This window comes from Scatophagus argus, chromosome 12, assembly GCF_020382885.2.
Source record: "Scatophagus argus isolate fScaArg1 chromosome 12, fScaArg1.pri, whole genome shotgun sequence".
Taxonomy (NCBI): domain Eukaryota; kingdom Metazoa; phylum Chordata; class Actinopteri; family Scatophagidae; genus Scatophagus; species Scatophagus argus.
In genome coordinates, this window is record NC_058504.1 from 12451312 (window position 1) to 12472855 (window position 21544).

Below are 21544 nucleotides of genomic sequence, written 5' to 3' on the forward strand. Positions count from 1 at the left end.
CTTTTTATAGACTGAACAAAATGTCCTTCACTGAGCTGTCTCCCTCTTCCTTTCTCTCCGTCTCTCCTTCTCTGCAGCAGAGCGGTGCAGCTGGAGAGGGGGAGGGGAAGGGATGCAGAAAAACGAGATCAGGAGGAAAAAAGGAAGACTGCTGGAAACCAATAAAGACTGTTGAACAGTGGCCATCCAGTTTTAGCTACAATCTGACACACTGTTACCTAGTGACTGAGTAGATGGCAGTTATAAAAACAAATATTCTTTAAATATTCTAATTGCGAAATCAGGATGAAATATAATTACAAAGTAAACATAATCCATGATAATTAGATGGAGTTCATATAATCATAATATCATAATTACTCCATTGGAAAGTAAGGCTCGTTCCCTCTTCCAAATCAATAAATGTGGGACCTTGATAAGGTTTGAATGCGAATAGGAGGACTCAAACACACAATTTGAGGAATTTGAATTTGACAATAGAGAAAATATTTTAGTGAAGCCAGTGTGGATCTGTTTCTGGGTCTTGCTGCACTTGACACAACTTAACCTTTGCGCCATTTGCAGTGTTAATCTCTGGTGTAATCCTTCACAGAGAATCAGCCAGAGCAGAAACTCCAAACCTCCATCTCTGTAACACGAACACACCAACAAAAAAACCCTCTGGTCTGGTCTTAAGCAAATAAACATCTTGTTTACCTGACTTCACGCAAAGAAAAGCACAATTAATTGGACTATGCATACACTTGTTTGTATTCTCTTCAGGCTCCATGCAAAATAAACAATGTGCTCAAATCAGCTTTTTTTTCCTGCCATCAGTGCAGCTGAGAAACACAGTAAAGGTGAGATCTGCACCATAATAATCAATACATTTCCCATCTCCGCATGTTTGACCACGCAACATATCAGTGGCTATTACATTCTAAATATGTTCTTCATCAATTATGGCTTGACAGGCTTATTTTACTGTCCATTTATGAGAAAATAGCTGTGTGTTCTTGACACCTGACACACAACGTGGATGTTTGTTGGTCCTATCCTGTACAAGATTAAAAGCAGCCTTTTATATAAAACAACAGTCCCAGAGTGACATACAGCAGCAGCCATCAGATGGAGTGAGTATAATACACTGGTATCATGCTCAGTGTATAAAAGTGTACTATGTCTGATTTGTGGAAATTAAGATCTCATATGTGGGATAGCTTATAAACAAAAATAAAATGAGGGGTTATAGCCTAGGACAAACATTAACCACATCCCCAAACACACACGGTGCACAGTGTGTGCACTGGCATACATGGGCACACAGCTGCTCACCAGACAGCTGGGTTAGGAAGGCGGGATGCTCAAACAAGAGCTTGGGCCTGTGGGAACCTGGAGCTTCTGCATGTGATTATAGTTTTGTGGTCAGTCGCAAGTTTGGGTCTTTGTGTGGGATCCAAGGTGGGTTTCTCAACAGAGAGAACGATGAAAAACAACAACATGCTGAGGGGTTACAGGGTATAAAACAGGCTGAACCACTTAGGTGCCTTCAAAGACGTTTCTGTGAGCTTTGACCCCTATGGAGACACTGGCCAAAAGAATTTATGGCTCTCAGTAAAAATCTGTGCCACTAACAAACCTGAAAAAATGAGACATTGTGATTTAAACGCACTTGAAAAAGGTAAAGCAGATACAGATGTGGGGTGATAATTATGACAAACTGCTCCTAGCGACCTGGATCTTCAAACTGAGCTTTACATGGCATTATATCTGAAGATGTGTTATTCTCACTAAACTGAAAAGACAGCATTAAACACACACCTTTGTTTCCCTCACAGACAGGCAATTTGTGTCCACATCGTCACTTTTAAAACACAACATACACATTTCATATTCACCATATAATGCAAACAGACTCATATGAGAGGTAGTGGATCTAGTCTGTTAGTGTGTAACTCTTTTTAGCAGTTTATATGATACTGATTAAAATCATTATTTTACAGACTCTGTTGACAGACTTTGTTTCCTTTGTCACTGTTTCCTTTCCATTTAAACACATTCAGCATCTGTTCTGATTTCTGACATCTCCTCCTAGTTATCTGTTACGTAACTAATGTAGATCTCTCTCTCTCTCTCCTCTTCTTTTCTTTGATTCCTTTATTTCCTTAACATATCTCACACTGTCCCTGTTCTTTACCTGACACAACTGTTTCACACATAGAACTTCGATGAACCCGCAATCTCAGTGGACAAAGAAGACCGCACATCAAAATGGCTGCCGTGCATCACTAACACAAATGCTGCACAGGGATGGTGAGACTGTGCCAGTTTACCACGTGTCTCTTCCCCTCCCCCGCCGCCTCTCTCTGCCTCTCCTTCATGCTGCTTTTCGCCCTCGTTCTCAATCTCCCCAGCAACATTAGTGACTGTTTCCTCGTCTCCTTTACAACATTGTCAACCTCTTAATCAATATCAGCATGTCAGTCTTTGTATTATTTTGATTTAAATCATGCCCTGTGTTATAGCTTGCTTGTGTCCATCCCTGCTACATTTCTCCATACATGTAGTCCTATGTCTATGGCTGCAAGGCGTTATAGGGAACTAGGTCAGTGAAAAAAAAGTGCACTGCGTGGTTGTGTGTCTCTGTGTGGGAGAAATCTGTAGTGATGCTTTAGCAAGGATGAAAGCCAGGAAGTTTGTCATACACATACAGAATGAAGACACATAAAGTATAAATCAGTCTGTCAAAGCCCAAACTGATTGAATCATAAGCAACTATGCACAGTTTTATCTGGTTTGTCTGCCCATAAAATCATGTTTCAATGAAAGTTGTTTCAGAAAATTGCCAGCACTATTTTATAAATTATATAAATAAACTATTATATAAATGACTCAGTATGAAAGAAAGGAAATAAATGGAGCAAAAATAAAATCTATATTGTGAGATGTAGAGCCATAATGAAAAATTAACAAGCATCACACAGTGTACCTTACAAAAACATATGAAACCTCAAAGGTAGATACTCTGCATAAATCATGCTACAAAGTCAACAGTGGTGTTGGACCATGTGCAGGAGATACCTGCATGAAACAATAATCAATGGCTGTTGAATACAGAGTGAAATACAACAGCAGAAGATCCAAACATACAGAATATTGTTAGATGCAGCTGCTACTTTTCACGCAATAAGAATAGTCTGAAACAAAGTAAATCCTTCACTGAGTGCTTATAACAGGTATACTATATCAGAGCTATCTAAATAGTGAGTGAGCAGTGGTTAAACATGACAAAAAAACAGAAACGTAAAACAAAAAGTATGGGAAAAAGGTTCTGAATCGGAAGTGAAGAGGCTGATCTCACCTCTGTGAGCACATTCTCTGACTCTGTCTTATGTCTTGGCACTGTCCTGGTGGCACTATGGTCAACACTCAGAGTGCTCTGACTGAACGGTCGGGGGCACTTCATATCACTCTTCCGGGAGTCAGCAGTTCCATATACCTCATAACTGAACGCCTGCTTCAGTGTACCGGTACCTCCTGCGTCTGCGTAAAGGGGCGGGTAATAAGGAATAACCGGAAGATTCCCGCTGGATTTGTAAAACAGGCGCTCGCGTCTCCATCTGTAGATTTTCACTGATATAATAACCACCAAACACGTGATGAACAGGAAGGAAACCACAGCCAAAGCCAACACTAAGTAAAAAGTCAGCTTGTCATTGTACTCCTTGTCGTGTGCAAAGTCAGTGAACTCCGACAGCACTTCAGGGAAGCTGTCCGCCACCGCCACGTTAACAATGACTGTAGCTGAACGAGAGGGCTGCCCGTTGTCCTCCACTATAACACTCAGTCTTTGTTTCACAGCATCTTTATCAGTCACTTGGCGGATAGTTCTTATTTCTCCATTCTGTAAGCCCACTTCAAACAGCGCCCTGTCTGTGGCTTTCTGCAGTTTATACGACAGCCACGCATTTTGCCCAGAGTCCACATCAACAGCCACCACTTTAGTCACCAGGTAGCCCACATCTGCTGAACGAGGCACCATTTCGGCCACCATAGAGCCGCCGGTCTGGACTGGGTACAGGACCTGAGGAGGGTTGTCGTTCTTGTCCTGGATCAGGACTTTCACTGTCACGTTACTGCTGAGAGGAGGGGAGCCTCCATCCTGAGCTCTGACTCGAATACGGAACTCTTTTGTTTGCTCATAGTCAAAGGAACGTACAGCAAGTATCTCTCCACTCTCTGCATTCACCGAAAAGTAAGCAGAGGCTGAAAGCCCATTTAGTTGGCTATCTTCAAGGAAATATGAAATGCGCGCATTGTTCCCAGAGTCTTTATCACTGGCTTTGACAGAGAGGAGTGACATGCCAGGTGAATTGTTTTCAGGGATGAAGGCGGTCAAAAATGGTTGTGGGAACACTGGGGCGTGATCGTTCACGTCTGACAGTCTTAAATTAATAGTTTTGTTTGTAGAATAAGGAGGGGAGCCCTCGTCCGTTGCTGTTATTGTGATATTATATTCCGACACCGTTTCACGGTCCAAAACGTCGTCAGACATGAGGCTGTAAAAATTAGTCGACGATGACTTGATTTTGAAGGGCAAATCTGGGCTAATAAAACACCTAACATGGCCATTTTTACCCGAGTCCACGTCTTTGATGTTGAGCATTGCTATCACAGTATCTGGAGCCGAATCCTCTGCTATGGGATTGGAGAGGGAAATCACGCTTATGACAGGGGCGTTATCATTGAGATCTGTCACCTCAATAAGGATTTTACTTGTGTCTGTCAGCCCTCCTTTGTCTGTAGCCTTAATATCTATTTCATAATGTTTAGCTTTTTCATAATCTAACACTCCAATTACAGTCATTTCCCCCGTGTGAGGATCCATATGAAACAAAGACGATGCACCATCCGTGTGTTGGGAAAACGAATACACCACCTCCTCGTTTGCTCCTTTATCATTATCAGTGGCACTGACTGTTAAAATAACAGTACCCCTGGACGCGTTTTCAGGTACTGTTACTCTGTAAGCAGACTGGCTGAATATTGGTGCATTGTCATTTGCATCCAAAACCCCGACGTTTATTTTGACAGAGCCTGATTTCTGAGGATTGCCACCGTCAAATGCCATCAGAGTTAATTTATGCTCTTCTTGTTTTTCTCTATCAAGCGGGGTGTGAAGAACCATTTCAATATATTTTGAACCATCAGGTCTAGAAACAACATTCAATTTAAAATGTTCCGTAGGGTTGAGTTTGTATGTTTGAATTGTGTTCTGCGCTACATCGGGGTCTCTGGCACTCTCAAGCGGATAGCGAGCGCCTGGTGAGGCAGATTCAATAACCTGGAAATTGTATTCCTTTTTCGGAAAGAACGGAGCGTTGTCATTAATATCTGTTATCTCTACGTCAATACGATGCAACTCCATCGGATTTTCTAGGATGATTTGGAAATGGAGAGAGCAGGGAGACACTTGCTTGCACAAGTCTTCTCTGTCTATTCTTTTAGCCACTATCAGAGTTCCTTTTTCTGCATTCAGACCGATGTACTCACTGCCGTCTTCGGTAAATATCCTGGCGCGCCCAGATTTCAGCCGCTTCACATCCAAGCCCAGGTCCTGAATGATATTCCCGACAACCGAGCCTGTCGTCATCTCCTCAGGTATAGAATAACGAACCTGTCCCAGAGCCATTTCAGCGACACAAACGCAAAGAACCAGCGGAAACCAAGGGAAGGGTTTTTTTCCGGCCACACAACAAAGAACACTCATCGCGACGACAGTCATCGGAAAAAACCGAACGGAAAAACAAACCGCGTCAAAACCCGACCAAATATTTGCTTAAGAGCTCATTGCTGTGTGGCTGCCTTTCTGATGCTACAGTTCTGATTAAAACAGAGCTCTAATAACGCATAACGCATCAGGCAGACTAGGGAGGACGTCAGTCATGAAAAGGGCATTATTTTCTTCACACTAACCAACAGCGGCACTTAGAGACGGAAAAAGACATTGCAGCAGAAATAAATAAACAAGCGTGGACTGAAGTCTTATTGCCAACAAATAGATAGACAGACAGACAGACAGACAGACAGATAGATAGATAGATAGATAGATAGATAGATAGATAGATAGATGCTCATCTCTGTCCATGGTACTGAACATAAGAGGTCGCTGGTGTGCGACTTGCTTCGATTATAAATTCTAACCTCCAGAGGAGAGTCTGGCTCATCCAGGATGCTCTTGTCACTCTGTATCCGCTGCATCGTCCCTGTAGAACTGGGCTCCATTATCAGCACGTTCTGACTACCAGCTCTGCCGAACTTACAGTCACTCTTTCTGGAGTCAGTCGTCCTGCACACCTCGTAATTGTACACGTGTTGCAGAGTCCCTGTCCCCAAAGTGTCTGAGTAACGTGGTGGATAATATGGAATCACAGGGAGCTTGGACTCATACAGGATGCGAGACTGTCTCCATCTGTAGATTTTCACTGATATAATAACCACCAAACACGTGATGAACAGGAAGGAAACCACAGCCAAAGCCAACACTAAGTAAAAAGTCAGCTTGTCATTGTACTCCTTGTCGTGTGCAAAGTCAGTGAACTCCGACAGCACTTCAGGGAAGCTGTCCGCCACCGCCACGTTAACAATGACTGTAGCTGAACGAGAGGGCTGCCCGTTGTCCTCCACTATAACACTCAGTCTTTGTTTCACAGCATCTTTATCAGTCACTTGGCGGATAGTTCTTATTTCTCCATTCTGTAAGCCCACTTCAAACAGCGCCCTGTCTGTGGCTTTCTGCAGTTTATACGACAGCCACGCATTCTGCCCAGAGTCCACATCAACAGCCACCACTTTAGTCACCAGGTAGCCCACATCTGCTGAACGAGGCACCATCTCGGCCACCATAGAGCCGCTGGTCTGGACTGGGTACAGGACCTGAGGGGGGTTGTCGTTCTGGTCCTGGATCAGGATTTTCACTGTCACGTTGCTGCTGAGAGGAGGGGAGCCTCCATCCTGAGCTCTGACCCGGAAGTGGAAATCTTTGATGTGCTCGTAGTCAAAAGAGCGCACTGCATGGATGACTCCACTATCAGCACTAACGGACACATATGAGGAGACTGGCACTCCGTTAACAGAGGAGTCCTCCAGGATGTAGGAAACGCGGGCATTCTGGTTCCAGTCAGCGTCTCTGGCTCTCACTGTGAATATGGAGAGGCCTGGTGTGTTGTTTTCTACAATGTAGGCCTCATATGAGCTCCTCTCAAAGACAGGCGCGTTGTCATTCACATCAGAGATCTGTAAGGTGAGAGTGACGCTGCTGGAGAGGGAGGGCACTCCCTCATCAGAGCAGCTCACACTGATGTTATACTCGGACGCTCTCTCTCTGTCTAACTCACTGTCTGTCACTAAAGTATAGAAATCACTGGTTGTAGACTTCATTTCAAAAGGAATATTATCATTTATAATGCACTGGACTTTGCCATTTTCACCTGAGTCTGCGTCCTCAATATTTATCATTGTAACAACAGTACCAGGTTTGGCATCTTCAGATATCACGTTTGATTTGGACATTATATGGATATCGGGTTTATTGTCATTCACGTCAACGACGTCGATCATCACTTTACAGGAGTCAACTAGTCCCCCATCATCACTTGCACGAATGTTTATCTGGAATGTTCGAGCTTTTTCATAGTCCACATTTCCTTTTAGTCGAATTTCACCACTTTCATCATTTACTTCAAATAATCCACGGGCATGATCCAATATATTTGAAATTGAGTAAGTTATTCTACCGTTAGATCCATGATCCGCATCTGTTGCAGTCACTGTCGCTACAACTGTTCCTACCGCAGCGTTTTCCTTTATGGAGGCTTTATAAATAGGTTGTGTAAAAACAGGAGCATTATCATTGACGTCTAAAACTGTGATTAGAATCTGCATTGTTCCTGTCATCTGCGGCTCTCCGCCATCCACAGCAGTCAGAATTAAAGAGAGGTGCTCATCTTTTTCTCTGTCGAGAGGTTTTTTTAAGATCATTTCGACGTTTTTTGTCCCATCTGCCTGATCGTGTAATTTAACAATAAAATTGTCTGTCGGTTCAAGTCTGTACGTTTGTAATCCGTTTGAGCCTACATCAGGATCAACTGCCCGGTCCAGTATGAATTTAGCTCCGCTGACAGCGGACTCACTAATTTTAAATTTGACATCGTTCTTGTCGAAGGTTGGAGGGTTATCATTAACATCCGTGATTTCAATAGTAACAGTGTAAAATTCCATCGGATTCTCTAATATGACCTGAAAATGCAAAGCGCAAGGCGTCGTTTGTCCACAGAGCGCCTCTCTGTCTATCCTGTCTTTGATGAGGAGGACTCCTCGTTCGTTATTCAGCTCGACATATTCCCCGCTGTCTCGAGTGAAAATGCGAGCTTTGCCCGATTTTAGTCTTTTCACATCTAAGCCAAAATCTCTTGCCATGTTGCCTACGAGAGAACCTTTCGGCATTTCCTCAGGGATGGAGTAGCTGACTTGTCCGAACACCGAGCTGAGAAAGAGGACCGAGAAAAACAACAGTACTTGCCCTCTCATTGTTCTGTCCGACGTAATTCCAATGTGAACAAAGATCAGCTTTTGGGATTGTTGCCAACCAAATTCTCCCAGTCAACACCGTTTTTAATGCATATTCCCAACACGAAAATGGATTTCTTTCTTCAGTATCTCCGGTAAACTCCACACACTGCGCTTTGCTTCTGTCTCTTTCTCTCTCTAAAATAAAGACATGATGGGAGGTACAATGAGTCTGCGGTAAATCTAATACAGGCTGGCCAACAGCGGCACTCTGAGTTCATAAAGTAACATTGCATGTGAAATGTGCAAAACTAATATGCCAAGATTAAAAATTAGTAAGAGAAAACACACCCCCAACCTCCGCCCCGTGGGCGGGCTGTGATGTTTGACACTACAGCTACACGTTAAGTAAAACTGCACCATCATGGGAAACATGAGATGAAAATATTTGATAGTTTTGATGGTGTGAAAATATAAATAGCCATTTTAAAAAGACGCAAGTAATGCAGCAGGAAAAATACACAAATCTGAATACGTAATTACGGCGCTCTCCAAGGTGCTGAAAATGAGAGAAAAGTGATTTAAAACGTGAATTTAACGAATGAAAAGTGGGCTAGCAAATTCTGACCTCCAGAGGAGAGTCTGGTTCATCCAGGATGCTCTTGTCACTCTGTATCCGCTGCATCGTCCCTGTAGAACTGGGCTCCATTATCAGCACGTTCTGACTACCAGCTCTGCCGAACTTACAGTCACTCTTTCTGGAGTCAGTCGTCCTGCACACCTCGTAATTGTACACGTGTTGCAGAGTCCCTGTCCCCAAAGTGTCTGAGTAACGTGGTGGATAATATGGAATCACAGGGAGCTTGGACTCATACAGGATGCGAGACTGTCTCCATCTGTAGATTTTCACTGATATAATAACCACCAAACACGTGATGAACAGGAAGGAAACCACAGCCAAAGCCAACACTAAGTAAAAAGTCAGCTTGTCATTGTACTCCTTGTCGTGTGCAAAGTCAGTGAACTCCGACAGCACTTCAGGGAAGCTGTCCGCCACCGCCACGTTAACAATGACTGTAGCTGAACGAGAGGGCTGCCCGTTGTCCTCCACTATAACACTCAGTCTTTGTTTCACAGCATCTTTATCAGTCACTTGGCGGATAGTTCTTATTTCTCCATTCTGTAAGCCCACTTCAAACAGCGCCCTGTCTGTGGCTTTCTGCAGTTTATACGACAGCCACGCATTCTGCCCAGAGTCCACATCAACAGCCACCACTTTAGTCACCAGATAGCCCACATCTGCTGAACGAGGCACCATCTCGGCCACCATAGAGCCGCCGGTCTGGACTGGGTACAGGACCTGAGGGGGGTTGTCGTTCTGGTCCTGGATCAGGATTTTCACCGTCACGTTGCTGCTGAGAGGAGGGGAGCCTCCATCCTGCGCTCTGACCCGGAAGTGGAAATCTTTGATGTGCTCGTAGTCAAAAGAGCGCACTGCATGGATGACTCCACTATCAGCACTAACGGACACATATGAGGAGACTGGCACTCCGTTAACAGAGGAGTCCTCCAGGATGTAAGAAACGCGGGCATTCTGGTTCCAGTCAGCGTCTCTGGCTCTCACTGTGAATATGGAGAGGCCTGGTGTGTTGTTTTCTACAATGTAGGCCTCATATGAGCTCCTCTCAAAGACAGGCGCGTTGTCATTCACATCAGAGATCTGTAAGGTGAGAGTGACGCTGCTGGAGAGGGAGGGCACTCCCTCATCAGAGCAGCTCACACTGATGTTATACTCTGACGCTCTCTCTCTGTCTAACTCACTGTCTGTCACGATGCTATAGAAATTGTTTGATGTAAATTTAATTTCAAATGGGATATTTTCATTTATTACACACTGAACTTTCCCATTGGTATCAGAATCAGGGTCATTTACACTCATTAAAGCTATTACTGTTTTGTGGGCTGAGTCCTCTGGTACTGAGCCCGATGTTGATATCATATTTATAACAGGACTGTTGTCATTTACGTCAATAACATCAATTATTATCTTACTGGAATCCGAGAGTCCGCCCAGATCAATTGCCTCTATATCAAGGTGATAATTTCTTTCAGTTTCATAGTCTATTTGACCACGCAGTAACACATCTCCATCACTATTAATGTGAAATAACTTTGACACGGTGTCCATTGAATTCCCGATGACGTAGGTGACCTCCCCATTTGAGCCCTTGTCTGCATCAGAGGCACTGACCTTAGTAACAAGAGTTCCTATTGCGGAGTTTTCTGTAATGCTTGCTTTATAAACGGGTTTACTAAAAACGGGGGCATTGTCGTTCACATCCAGTACAGTAACATGAATCTGCATTGTTCCAGTCATTTGCGGATCTCCTCCATCCTCCGCTGTCAAAACTAAAGAGATGTGTTCTTGTTTCTCTCGGTCCAGCGGCTTTTGTAAAATCATTTCAGCCTTTTTGCTTCCGTCAGACTGAGTATGCAGTTTAAGCACAAAATTGTCACTCGGCTTCAGGGTGTATCTCTGCAGACCATTCAGCCCGATATCAGGGTCAATCGCTTTCTCCAGCATAAACTTAGAGCCAATGACCGCTGATTCGCTTATTTCAAACATCCTCTCCTCCTTTTGAAACACTGGAGCATTGTCATTAATATCGGTGATTTCGACTGTAACTGGGAATAATTCTAGTGGGTTCTCTAATGTAATTTGAAAATGCAAAGCGCAAGGCGTCGTCTGTCTGCAGAGCGCTTCGCGGTCTATTTTTTCTTTAATGAGAAGGACTCCTCTTTCTCTACTCAGCTCGATGTACTGAACACTATCGCCCGTAAAAATGCGTGCTTTGCCCGATTTAAGCCGTTTGAGGTCTAAACCTAAATCCTGTGCTATGTTACCGACCAAAGAGCCTTTAGCCATTTCCTCCGGAATCGAGTAGCTGACCTGCCCGAGCACAGAACCGAGGCAGAAGATGGAGATTAACAACAGTACTTGCCGTTTCATTGTTCTGTCCGTTACCTCTGTCGCACCACAGCAACGGTGTTCCTCTCCGTTTAAAGAGTACAAATCCACCACGTTTTGATTACAGATTGAAGAGAAACATGTTGTAAATCCACACATTAAAAAAAAAAAGAATTGCAGCTTGAGGTGTCCGTGGTTAGTATGGTCTGATCTCCGAAGTGTGCATTCTACGTATGTGGCTGTGCCTCAGTAAAAAGCCAGTACGAAGACTGAGTCAATCTGTTACAAAAGGAGCTCACAACTGCAACATATTGGGCAACAGCGGCCCGATGAGTTCAAACTACGAAAGTGCATAAGACAAACAGTAAATATGCCATGCAAAGTCAAATACAATATTCAGAAAGATAAGAAACTTAGAAGTGGGATGCTCAGCTTACCAATTAAATAAATCTGTTCTACAGGGATTTACGTATATGTAATTGAAATTAAAATAATAGAACAGTACCTACTGTTTATTTCATTGCCACTGTCCAAGGTGCTGAATTCTTGCCTAACCAACGCCATTTAACGAACTTATCAGTCTCTTAGGCATATGGCAATACTTAAAAAAGCAAATTAACCTCAAGTAACAAACCTCTAGAGGAGAGTCTGGCTCGTCCAGGATGCTCTTGTCACTCTGTATCCGCTGCATCGTCCCTGTAGAACTGGGCTCCATTATCAGCACGTTCTGACTACCAGCTCTGCCGAACTTACAGTCACTCTTTCTGGAGTCAGTCGTCCTGCACACCTCGTAATTGTACACGTGTTGCAGAGTCCCTGTCCCCAAAGTGTCTGAGTAACGTGGTGGATAATATGGAATCACAGGGAGCTTGGACTCATACAGGATGCGAGACTGTCTCCATCTGTAGATTTTCACTGATATAATAACCACCAAACACGTGACGAACAGGAAGGAAACCACAGCCAAAGCCAACACTAAGTAAAAAGTCAGCTTGTCATTGTACTCCTTGTCGTGTGCAAAGTCAGTGAACTCCGACAGCACTTCAGGGAAGCTGTCCGCCACCGCCACGTTAACAATGACTGTAGCTGAACGAGAGGGCTGCCCGTTGTCCTCCACTATAACACTCAGTCTTTGTTTCACAGCATCTTTATCAGTCACTTGGCGGATAGTTCTTATTTCTCCATTCTGTAAGCCCACTTCAAACAGCGCCCTGTCTGTGGCTTTCTGCAGTTTATACGACAGCCACGCATTCTGCCCAGAGTCCACATCAACAGCCACCACTTTAGTCACCAGGTAGCCCACATCTGCTGAACGAGGCACCATCTCGGCCACCATAGAGCCACCAGTCTGGACTGGGTACAGGACCTGAGGGGGGTTATCGTTCTGGTCCTGGATCAGGATTTTCACTGTCACGTTGCTGCTGAGAGGAGGGGAGCCTCCATCCTGAGCTCTGACGCGGAAGTGGAAATCTTTGATGTGCTCGTAGTCAAAAGAGCGCACTGCATGGATGACTCCACTATCAGCACTAACGGACACATATGAGGAGACTGGCACTCCGTTAACAGAGGAGTCCTCCAGGATGTAAGAAACGCGGGCATTCTGGTTCCAGTCAGCGTCTCTGGCTCTCACTGTGAATATGGAGAGGCCTGGTGTGTTGTTTTCTACAATGTAGGCCTCATATGAGCTCCTCTCAAAGACAGGCGCGTTGTCATTCACATCAGAGATCTGTAAGGTGAGAGTGACGCTGCTGGAGAGGGAGGGCACTCCCTCATCAGAGCAGCTCACACTGATGTTATACTGAGACGCGACTTCTCTATCCAAAGCTGCCTCTGTAACCAAACTATAAAATCCATTCATGGTGTTTTGTATTTTAAAGGGAATCTCATCATTAATAGTGCACTTCACCTCTCCATTCCTCTCAGAGTCAGGGTCATTTACACTTAGCATAGCAATCACAGTATTCTCTGGGGAGTCTTCTAAGATACTGTCTGATTTGGAGAGTATTTTCAGCTGAGGGCGGTTGTCGTTGACATCAATCACATCAATTAGGATCTTACTGGAATCGGAGAGTCCTCCATTATCTACAGCCTCAATATCAATTTGGAAGAGCTTTGCTTTTTCATAATCTATTTCACCAATCAAGATAACCTCTCCTGTTCTTCTGTCGATTTGAAACAGGTCGGATAATCGACGCTTACTACTTGAAATAGCGTATGATATTTCTCCATTTGAGCCTCGATCTTTGTCAGAGGCGCTAACTGTTATAACACTGGTTCCTCTCGGGGAATTCTCGGTTATTGTTGCCTTGTATACTGACTTAGTAAAAACTGGCGCATTGTCGTTTACATCTAATACATTAACAGTTATCTGCATCGTCCCTGACATACGCGGCTGTCCGCCATCTATAGCAGTTAACAACAGTGATATCTGCTCCTGCTGCTCTCGATCCAGAGACTTCTGCAGAACCATTTCTACCTTTTTGCTTCCGTCCACTTGATTCTCTAATTTCAATGCAAAGTTGTTTGTTGGAGTAAGCGAATAGCTTTGGAGACCATTTGCACCGATGTCAGCATCGACTGCTTTCTCCAGTACAAATTTAGACCCAATAACGGCTGACTCGCTGATTTCAAAACGTTTCTCGCTCGAGGCAAAGCTCGGAGCATTGTCGTTTACGTCTGTGATTTCGATGGTGATGCGAAACAGTTCCATCGGGTTTTCTAAAATCATCTGCAAATGTAAAGCACAGGGCGTCGTTTCTCCACACAGCGTTTCTCTGTCTATTCTCTCTTTGATAAGGAGGACGCCCCTGTCTCTGTCCAGCTCCAGATATTCTGCACTGTCTCCCGAATGAATACGCGCTCGCCCCGACATGAGCCTTTTAAAATCTAAACCCAAATCCTGAGCTAAATTGCACACTAATGAACCTTTCTCCATTTCCTCGGGGATGGAGTAGCTGACCTGCCCGAACACCGAGGTGAAAGAGAGGACGAAGACGAACAACAGTACTTGCCGTTTCATTGTTTTGTCGCTGTATTCCACTGGCGTTGGAATAAAACGGTAATCCATATGAATATCGTCAAAATATCCGACTGTGTAAAACCAGAAAACGATCAACAAAAGCTATCAGCTTTCCATGTCCGTGAGCAGTTTTCCATGTAAACGAGGATAGGCGGTTACTGCCTGTTTTATTGTCTACCATGTCACAGTCTAAAGGGGGAGGTACAGTTGCCAGCCCTATCGAAGACTGCCACACTCTGGCCAATAGCGGCCCTTTCTGTTCAACAGAGCAAACAGCAAAAGTTGGACAAACAGAGGTGAAAACTATGGTTCATGATGGAAAAACAAACTATTGTTATAATAATAATAATGATAGTTATTATTATTATTATATTAGTGGTAGTAGCAGCAGTATTAGAAGAGCATTTGGCTAGTCTCCGTACAATCTTTGTTAAGGTTTGTGATATGACAAATTTAATGTTCACACCAAATTATTATAATTAGCAATAATAATAATAATAATAATCTGATAAATTAGTAAATGGATGAAATTACCCCCTACTGACTTAAAAACCAATCAGGATAAAATTACATAATGAAAACCAAATCACAAATGACTAAACAAAAGGTAAACTACTTTTGTGTCAGAAAAAAACAAACAAACTCAAAAGTCACTTATCAAAATAGAAAACAAAGCCATTATTTAAAAAAAATAAATATTTAGTTCAAGTATGGCAATCTAACCTCCAGAGGAGAGTCTGGCTCGTCCAGGATGCTCTTGTCACTCTGTATCCGCTGCATCGTCCCTGTAGAACTGGGCTCCATTATCAGCACGTTCTGACTACCAGCTCTGCCGAACTTACAGTCACTCTTTCTGGAGTCAGTCGTCCTGCACACCTCGTAATTGTACACGTGTTGCAGAGTCCCTGTCCCCAAAGTGTCTGAGTAACGTGGTGGATAATATGGAATCACAGGGAGCTTGGACTCATACAGGATGCGAGACTGTCTCCATCTGTAGATTTTCACTGATATAATAACCACCAAACACGTGATGAACAGGAAGGAAACCACAGCCAAAGCCAACACTAAGTAAAAAGTCAGCTTGTCATTGTACTCCTTGTCGTGTGCAAAGTCAGTGAACTCCGACAGCACTTCAGGGAAGCTGTCCGCCACCGCCACGTTAACAATGACTGTAGCTGAACGAGAGGGCTGCCCGCTGTCCTCCACTATAACACTCAGTCTTTGTTTCACAGCATCTTTATCAGTCACTTGGCGGATAGTTCTTATTTCTCCATTCTGTAAGCCCACTTCAAACAGCGCCCTGTCTGTGGCTTTCTGCAGTTTATACGACAGCCACGCATTCTGCCCAGAGTCCACATCAACAGCCACCACTTTAGTCACCAGGTAGCCCACATCTGCTGAACGAGGCACCATCTCGGCCACCATAGAGCCGCCGGTCTGGACTGGGTACAGAACCTGAGGAGGGTTGTCGTTCTGGTCCTGGATCAGGATTTTCACTGTCACGTTGCTGCTGAGAGGAGGGGAGCCTCCATCCTGCGCTCTGACCCGGAAGTGGAAATCTTTGATGTGCTCGTAGTCAAAAGAGCGCACTGCATGGATGACTCCACTATCAGCACTAACGGACACATATGAGGAGACTGGCACTCCGTTAACAGAGGAGTCCTCCAGGATGTAAGAAACGCGGGCATTCTGGTTCCAGTCAGCGTCTCTGGCTCTCACTGTGAATATGGAGAGGCCTGGTGTGTTGTTTTCTACAATGTAGGCCTCATATGAGCTCCTCTCAAAGACAGGCGCGTTGTCATTCACATCAGAGATCTGTAAGGTGAGAGTGACGCTGCTGGAGAGGGAGGGCACTCCCTCATCAGAGCAGCTCACACTGATGTTATACTGAGACGCTCTCTCTCTGTCTAACTCACTGTCTGTCACTAAAGTATAAAAATTATTTGATGTTGACTTTATAGTCAAAGGGGTATCATCATTGATGAAGCAGTGAACTTTGCCGTTTTCATTTGAATCCGGGTCTTGAACGTTCATCATCGCTACAACAGTGTTTAGTTTAGAGTGTTCAGGTATCATGTTTGACTTTGACATTATATTAATCGTAGGTTTGTTGTCGTTCATATCCAGCACGTCAACAATGACTTTACATGAATCTGTAAGTCCGCCATCATCACTTGCACGTATGTTAATATGGTAATTCCGTGCATTTTCATAATCGATATTTCCGATCAACCTAATTTCACCGCTTTCCTCGTTGATCTGAAACAGTGCATGAGCTTGATCTAAACTGTTCGTAATTGAGTATTTTATTCTGCCATTCACTCCATGATCTGCATCTGACGCAGTAACGCGGGTGACAATCGTGCCTTCTGGGGCGTTTTCAGAAACAGTGGCTGTGTACGTGGACTGTGTAAAAACAGGCGCATTATCATTGGCATCTAACACCGTGATGAAAATCCGAATTGTTCCTGACATCTGCGGGTCTCCTCCATCAAAAGCCGTTAAAACTAAATCTATCAACTCTTCTTTTTCTCTGTCAAGAGGTTTCTGTAAAACCATCTCAACCCTTTCCGTCCCATCACCCTGATTGTCCCTTTTCAGTATAAAATTATCGGTGGGCTTAAGATCGTATTTCTGCAGACCATTTGTACCGACATCCAGATCTATTGCTCTGTCTAACACAAATTTTGCCCCAATTACGGCAGATTCTAAGATTTTAAAACCGACTTCATTTTTTTCAAAGGTGGGAGCGTGGTCATTTATGTCTGTAATCTCGACTGTGACACTGTAAAACTCCATGGGGTTCTCCAAAATGATCTGAAAATGTAAAGCACACGGCGTGGTCTGTCTGCAAATCGCTTCTCTGTCGATTCTGTCTTTGATAAGGAGGAGTCCTCGCTCTTTATTTAGCTCGATGTATCCCGCGCTGTCTCCGGTGTAAACGCGAGCTTTTCCTGACTTCAGCCTTTTCACATCTAAACCCAAATCCTGAGCTATATTTCCGACCACAGATCCACTCGGCATTTCTTCAGGGATTGAGTAGCTGACTTGGCCGAGCACCGAAGTGAAATGAAGCAGCAAGGGAAACAACAGTACTTGCCGTCTCATTGTTCTCTCCGACGTTTTTCTTTGCCAGATTTAATCTGATGAATTATGTTCCACGATGGCCGCAGATGTATAGTCCATTACATTTTCTGAGAAACGACTAGAAGGTATCAATACGCAGTCGTCGACATCGGTGAAAAAAAAGAAGCTCCTTCACTGTCGTCGTTTAAGTGTACGCGGACGCTGAAACCCTGTGTGCCTTTCTCTGTCTGATATCATCATGCTGGGGGAGGATTTGTGTTTAAGGTAACGTGAAGCGTCAACAGACTGGCCAACAGCGGCCCTAAGAGTACACAGTGATGAACTACAGGAAACGCCAGGAGAAAAACCTCTGTACAGATGAAAATACATTTTTTATTTGTGTTAGCCAAAAAGGTCGATCAAATAGTATATAAAACGCTTGCGCAATTACGTAATGGTGAGCGTACTTCATACTTTTGTTTTTACAAAAATTCCATTATGAGACGGTGTAAAGGAAATACAATAAAGTCATGTTGATATTTGGACGAAGAATACACTCAAACGATTAATGCCACCGCTATGGAAGGGTCAAATGCAAAGTAGTAGCCATCTGGCTCATTTGATTATCAGCAGAACTATTAAAGGGAGCTATTAAAGTACTGTTGATCATAAAAAAATAACATTAAGCAACAGCCTGTCAGCGAAAGCAGCATGTAATAACTTCACAAACGCCAATCTCAACAGCATAAAGAAGATAAAACAGCCCAGGACTACACCAGAAACTCTGTCCGTGGTGCTGATTGCATTAATGATATATGGAGACCGTTGAGAGCTTTATCAGTCACAGACAACATGTGAACAGATTACAACTGAAATTAACCCATTAACCCATGTGACTAACCTCCAGAGGAGAGTCTGGCTCGTCCAGGATGCTCTTGTCACTCTGTATCCGCTGCATCGTCCCTGTAGAACTGGGCTCCATTATCAGCACGTTCTGACTACCAGCTCTGCCGAACTTACAGTCACTCTTTCTGGAGTCAGTCGTCCTGCACACCTCGTAATTGTACACGTGTTGCAGAGTCCCTGTCCCCAAAGTGTCTGAGTAACGTGGTGGATAATATGGAATCACAGGGAGCTTGGACTCATACAGGATGCGAGACTGTCTCCATCTGTAGATTTTCACTGATATAATAACCACCAAACACGTGACGAACAGGAAGGAAACCACAGCCAAAGCCAACACTAAGTAAAAAGTCAGCTTGTCATTGTACTCCTTGTCGTGTGCAAAGTCAGTGAACTCCGACAGCACTTCAGGGAAGCTGTCCGCCACCGCCACGTTAACAATGACTGTAGCTGAACGAGAGGGCTGCCCGTTGTCCTCCACTATAACACTCAGTCTTTGTTTCACAGCATCTTTATCAGTCACTTGGCGGATAGTTCTTATTTCTCCATTCTGTAAGCCCACTTCAAACAGCGCCCTGTCTGTGGCTTTCTGCAGTTTATACGACAGCCACGCATTCTGCCCAGAGTCCACATCAACAGCCACCACTTTAGTCACCAGGTAGCCCACATCTGCTGAACGAGGCACCATCTCGGCCACCATAGAGCCGCCGGTCTGGACTGGGTACAGGACCTGAGGTGGGTTGTCGTTCTGGTCCTGGATCAGGATTTTCACTGTCACGTTGCTGCTGAGAGGAGGGGAGCCTCCATCCTGCGCTCTGACGCGGAAGTGGAAATCTTTGATGTGCTCGTAGTCAAAAGAGCGCACTGCATGGATGACTCCACTATCAGCACTAACGGACACATATGAGGAGACTGGCACTCCGTTAACAGAGGAGTCCTCCAGGATGTAAGAAACGCGGGCATTCTGGTTCCAGTCAGCGTCTCTGGCTCTCACTGTGAATATGGAGAGGCCTGGTGTGTTGTTTTCTACAATGTAGGCCTCATATGAGCTCCTCTCAAAGACAGGCGCGTTGTCATTCACATCAGAGATCTGTAAGGTGAGAGTGACGCTGCTGGAGAGGGAGGGCACTCCCTCATCAGAGCAGCTCACACTGATGTTATACTGAGACGCGACTTCTCTGTCTAAAGCGACCTCTGTAACTAAAGTGTAAAATCCATTTAATGTAGTTTGTATTTTGAATGGAATGTTACCGTCAATATTACACTCTATCTCTCCATTGTTCTCTGAATCTGGATCATTTACACTTAACATAGCTATAACAGTGTTTGGAGGAGAGTCCTCCAATATGGATTCTGACTTAGAAACGATGTTTATGTGAGGATTATTGTCATTTATATCAATAACATCAACTATTACTTTAGTAGAATCCGAGAGCCCTCCGCTGTCTACAGCCTCTATATCCATTTGATAAGTTTTCGCTTTCTCATAATCTATTTCTCCGATCAGGATGATTTCACCGGTTTTCGAATCAATCTTAAACAGTTCAGATAAAATACGTTTGCTGGTGGATATCAGATATGAGACTTCACTGTTCGAGCCAATGTCTTTGTCAGATGCACTTACAGTCGTCACGCTGGTGCCTTTGGGAGAATTTTCCAGTATTTTTGCTCTATACAGAGGTTTAGCGAATGTAGGTGCGTTGTCATTTACATCTAATACATTGACAAATATCTGCATTGTCCCCGACAGCTGCGGCTCTCCTCCATCGACGGCAGTTAACAGAAGTGAAATGGATTCCTGCTTTTCTCGATCTAAGGGTTTCTGTAGAACCATCTCCACCTTTTTACTTCCGTCCGCCTGATTTTCTAATTTTAATACGAAGTTATCGGTCGGAGCAAGCGAGTATCGCTGTAAGCCGTTCATCCCGATGTCTGAATCAATAGCTTTTTCTAATATGAATTTCGATCCTATCACAGCCGACTCGCTAATTTCAAAACGCTTTTCCGAATTTGTAAAAGTTGGGGTATTGTCGTTTATGTCGGTAATCTCCACTGTTACACGAAACAGTTCCATTGGATTTTCCAAAATTAACTGGAAATGTAAAGCACAAGGCGTCGTCTCTCCACACAGCGCCTCTCTGTCTATCCTCTCTTGGATAAGGAGGACTCCTCTGTCTTTATTCAGCCCGATGTATTCTACACCGGATCCCGTATAGACACGAGCCTTACCCGATTTCAACCTTTTAAGATCTAAACCTAAATCATGCGCTATGTTACCAACTACAGATCCTTTGGTCATTTCTTCGGGAATGGAATAGCTGACCTGCCCGAGCGCGCAGCTCAGGCAGAGGACAGAGAAAAACAACACTACTTGCCGTCTCATTGTTCTGTCTGAAGTCGTTTCCTGCGCCATTGAAACAAAAGCATTCCCAGAGCAGTCAGTGCGAAGGTGGGTAACAAAAATATCGTCCGTAATTCAACGATAGAAAGCAAAACAATATATCCAGTCAAATCATTCCTACCAGGGATCCTTATGAGCGCAGACTGTGTGCTCTGCCTCTCGCTGATTATGACCAACGTATCGACACAAAGGGGGAGGACGCAGAAAGAAAAAAGAAATAGCATCCAGTTAAATCGCAACATGTTTGCCAACAGCGACCCTTTGAGTTGAAATTACACATTACAACAAGCAATATCACACAGAACCATTTTAGTGCAAAGCCACACTGATGTTCAAGCTGAACTAAAACCACAGACCATCTGCTCCAACATTGCCAAAACTACGTACTTTAAAAATACTGTGCTCAAGTGTTGCGTAATATATTTGAATGGTGTATTTACGAAAACGACGCTTTTGTAATTGTTCAATGAGAAGACAATATGAGGCAAAGAAGGCAAATAAAAACACGTTTCTTGATTAATTGTTACAGTGGCGTAAGTGTCGCTGTCCATGGTGCTGAATGAGTTGCGGTAATACTTAAACTTCTCAAGCATTTATATATTCTCTGTTTCAAACTTCTGCAGAAGGCAAATGTCTTCGG

General features: G+C 44.0%; 3 protein-coding genes across 27 annotated transcripts in view; all 3 read right to left on the bottom strand.

Moving 5' to 3' along the window:
* Positions 1 to 21544, bottom strand: part of LOC124068394 (protocadherin gamma-C5-like) — a 211186-nt gene that overhangs the window by 48447 nt on the left and 141195 nt on the right. For 2 of the 25 annotated variants that reach the window (XM_046406621.1, XM_046406617.1), the window contains exon 1: positions 9176 to 12058. The exons of 14 other annotated variants lie outside the window; for them this stretch is intronic. In XM_046406621.1, coding sequence (XP_046262577.1) covers positions 9176 to 11674 — 2499 coding nt within the window. In that variant the 5' untranslated portion in view covers positions 11675 to 12058. Of the gene's footprint in view, positions 1 to 6183; positions 9151 to 9175; positions 14846 to 15257; positions 18054 to 21544 lie in introns of those variants that run through there. 9 more of the 25 variants (XM_046406651.1, XM_046406635.1, XM_046406644.1 and 6 more) reach the window with 9 other exon arrangements.
* LOC124068401 (protocadherin gamma-A11-like) lies at positions 1719 to 6166 on the bottom strand. The gene has a single exon (XM_046406655.1). It carries the CDS (start codon positions 5762 to 5764, stop codon positions 3236 to 3238), a length of 2529 nt encoding a protein of 842 aa, XP_046262611.1. The 5' UTR covers positions 5765 to 6166; the 3' UTR covers positions 1719 to 3235.
* On the bottom strand, positions 18469 to 21017 carry LOC124068413 (protocadherin beta-16-like). The gene has a single exon (XM_046406668.1). The coding sequence runs from the start codon at positions 20914 to 20916 to the stop codon at positions 18484 to 18486; it is 2433 nt and encodes an 810-aa protein (XP_046262624.1). The 5' UTR covers positions 20917 to 21017; the 3' UTR covers positions 18469 to 18483.

Coding starts and splice junctions, on each gene's coding strand:
- LOC124068401 (XM_046406655.1), bottom strand. CDS start 5,764: ATGACTGTCGTCGCGATGAGTGTTCTTTGTTGTGTGGCCGGAAAAAAA.
- LOC124068413 (XM_046406668.1), bottom strand. CDS start 20,916: ATGGCGCAGGAAACGACTTCAGACAGAACAATGAGACGGCAAGTAGTG.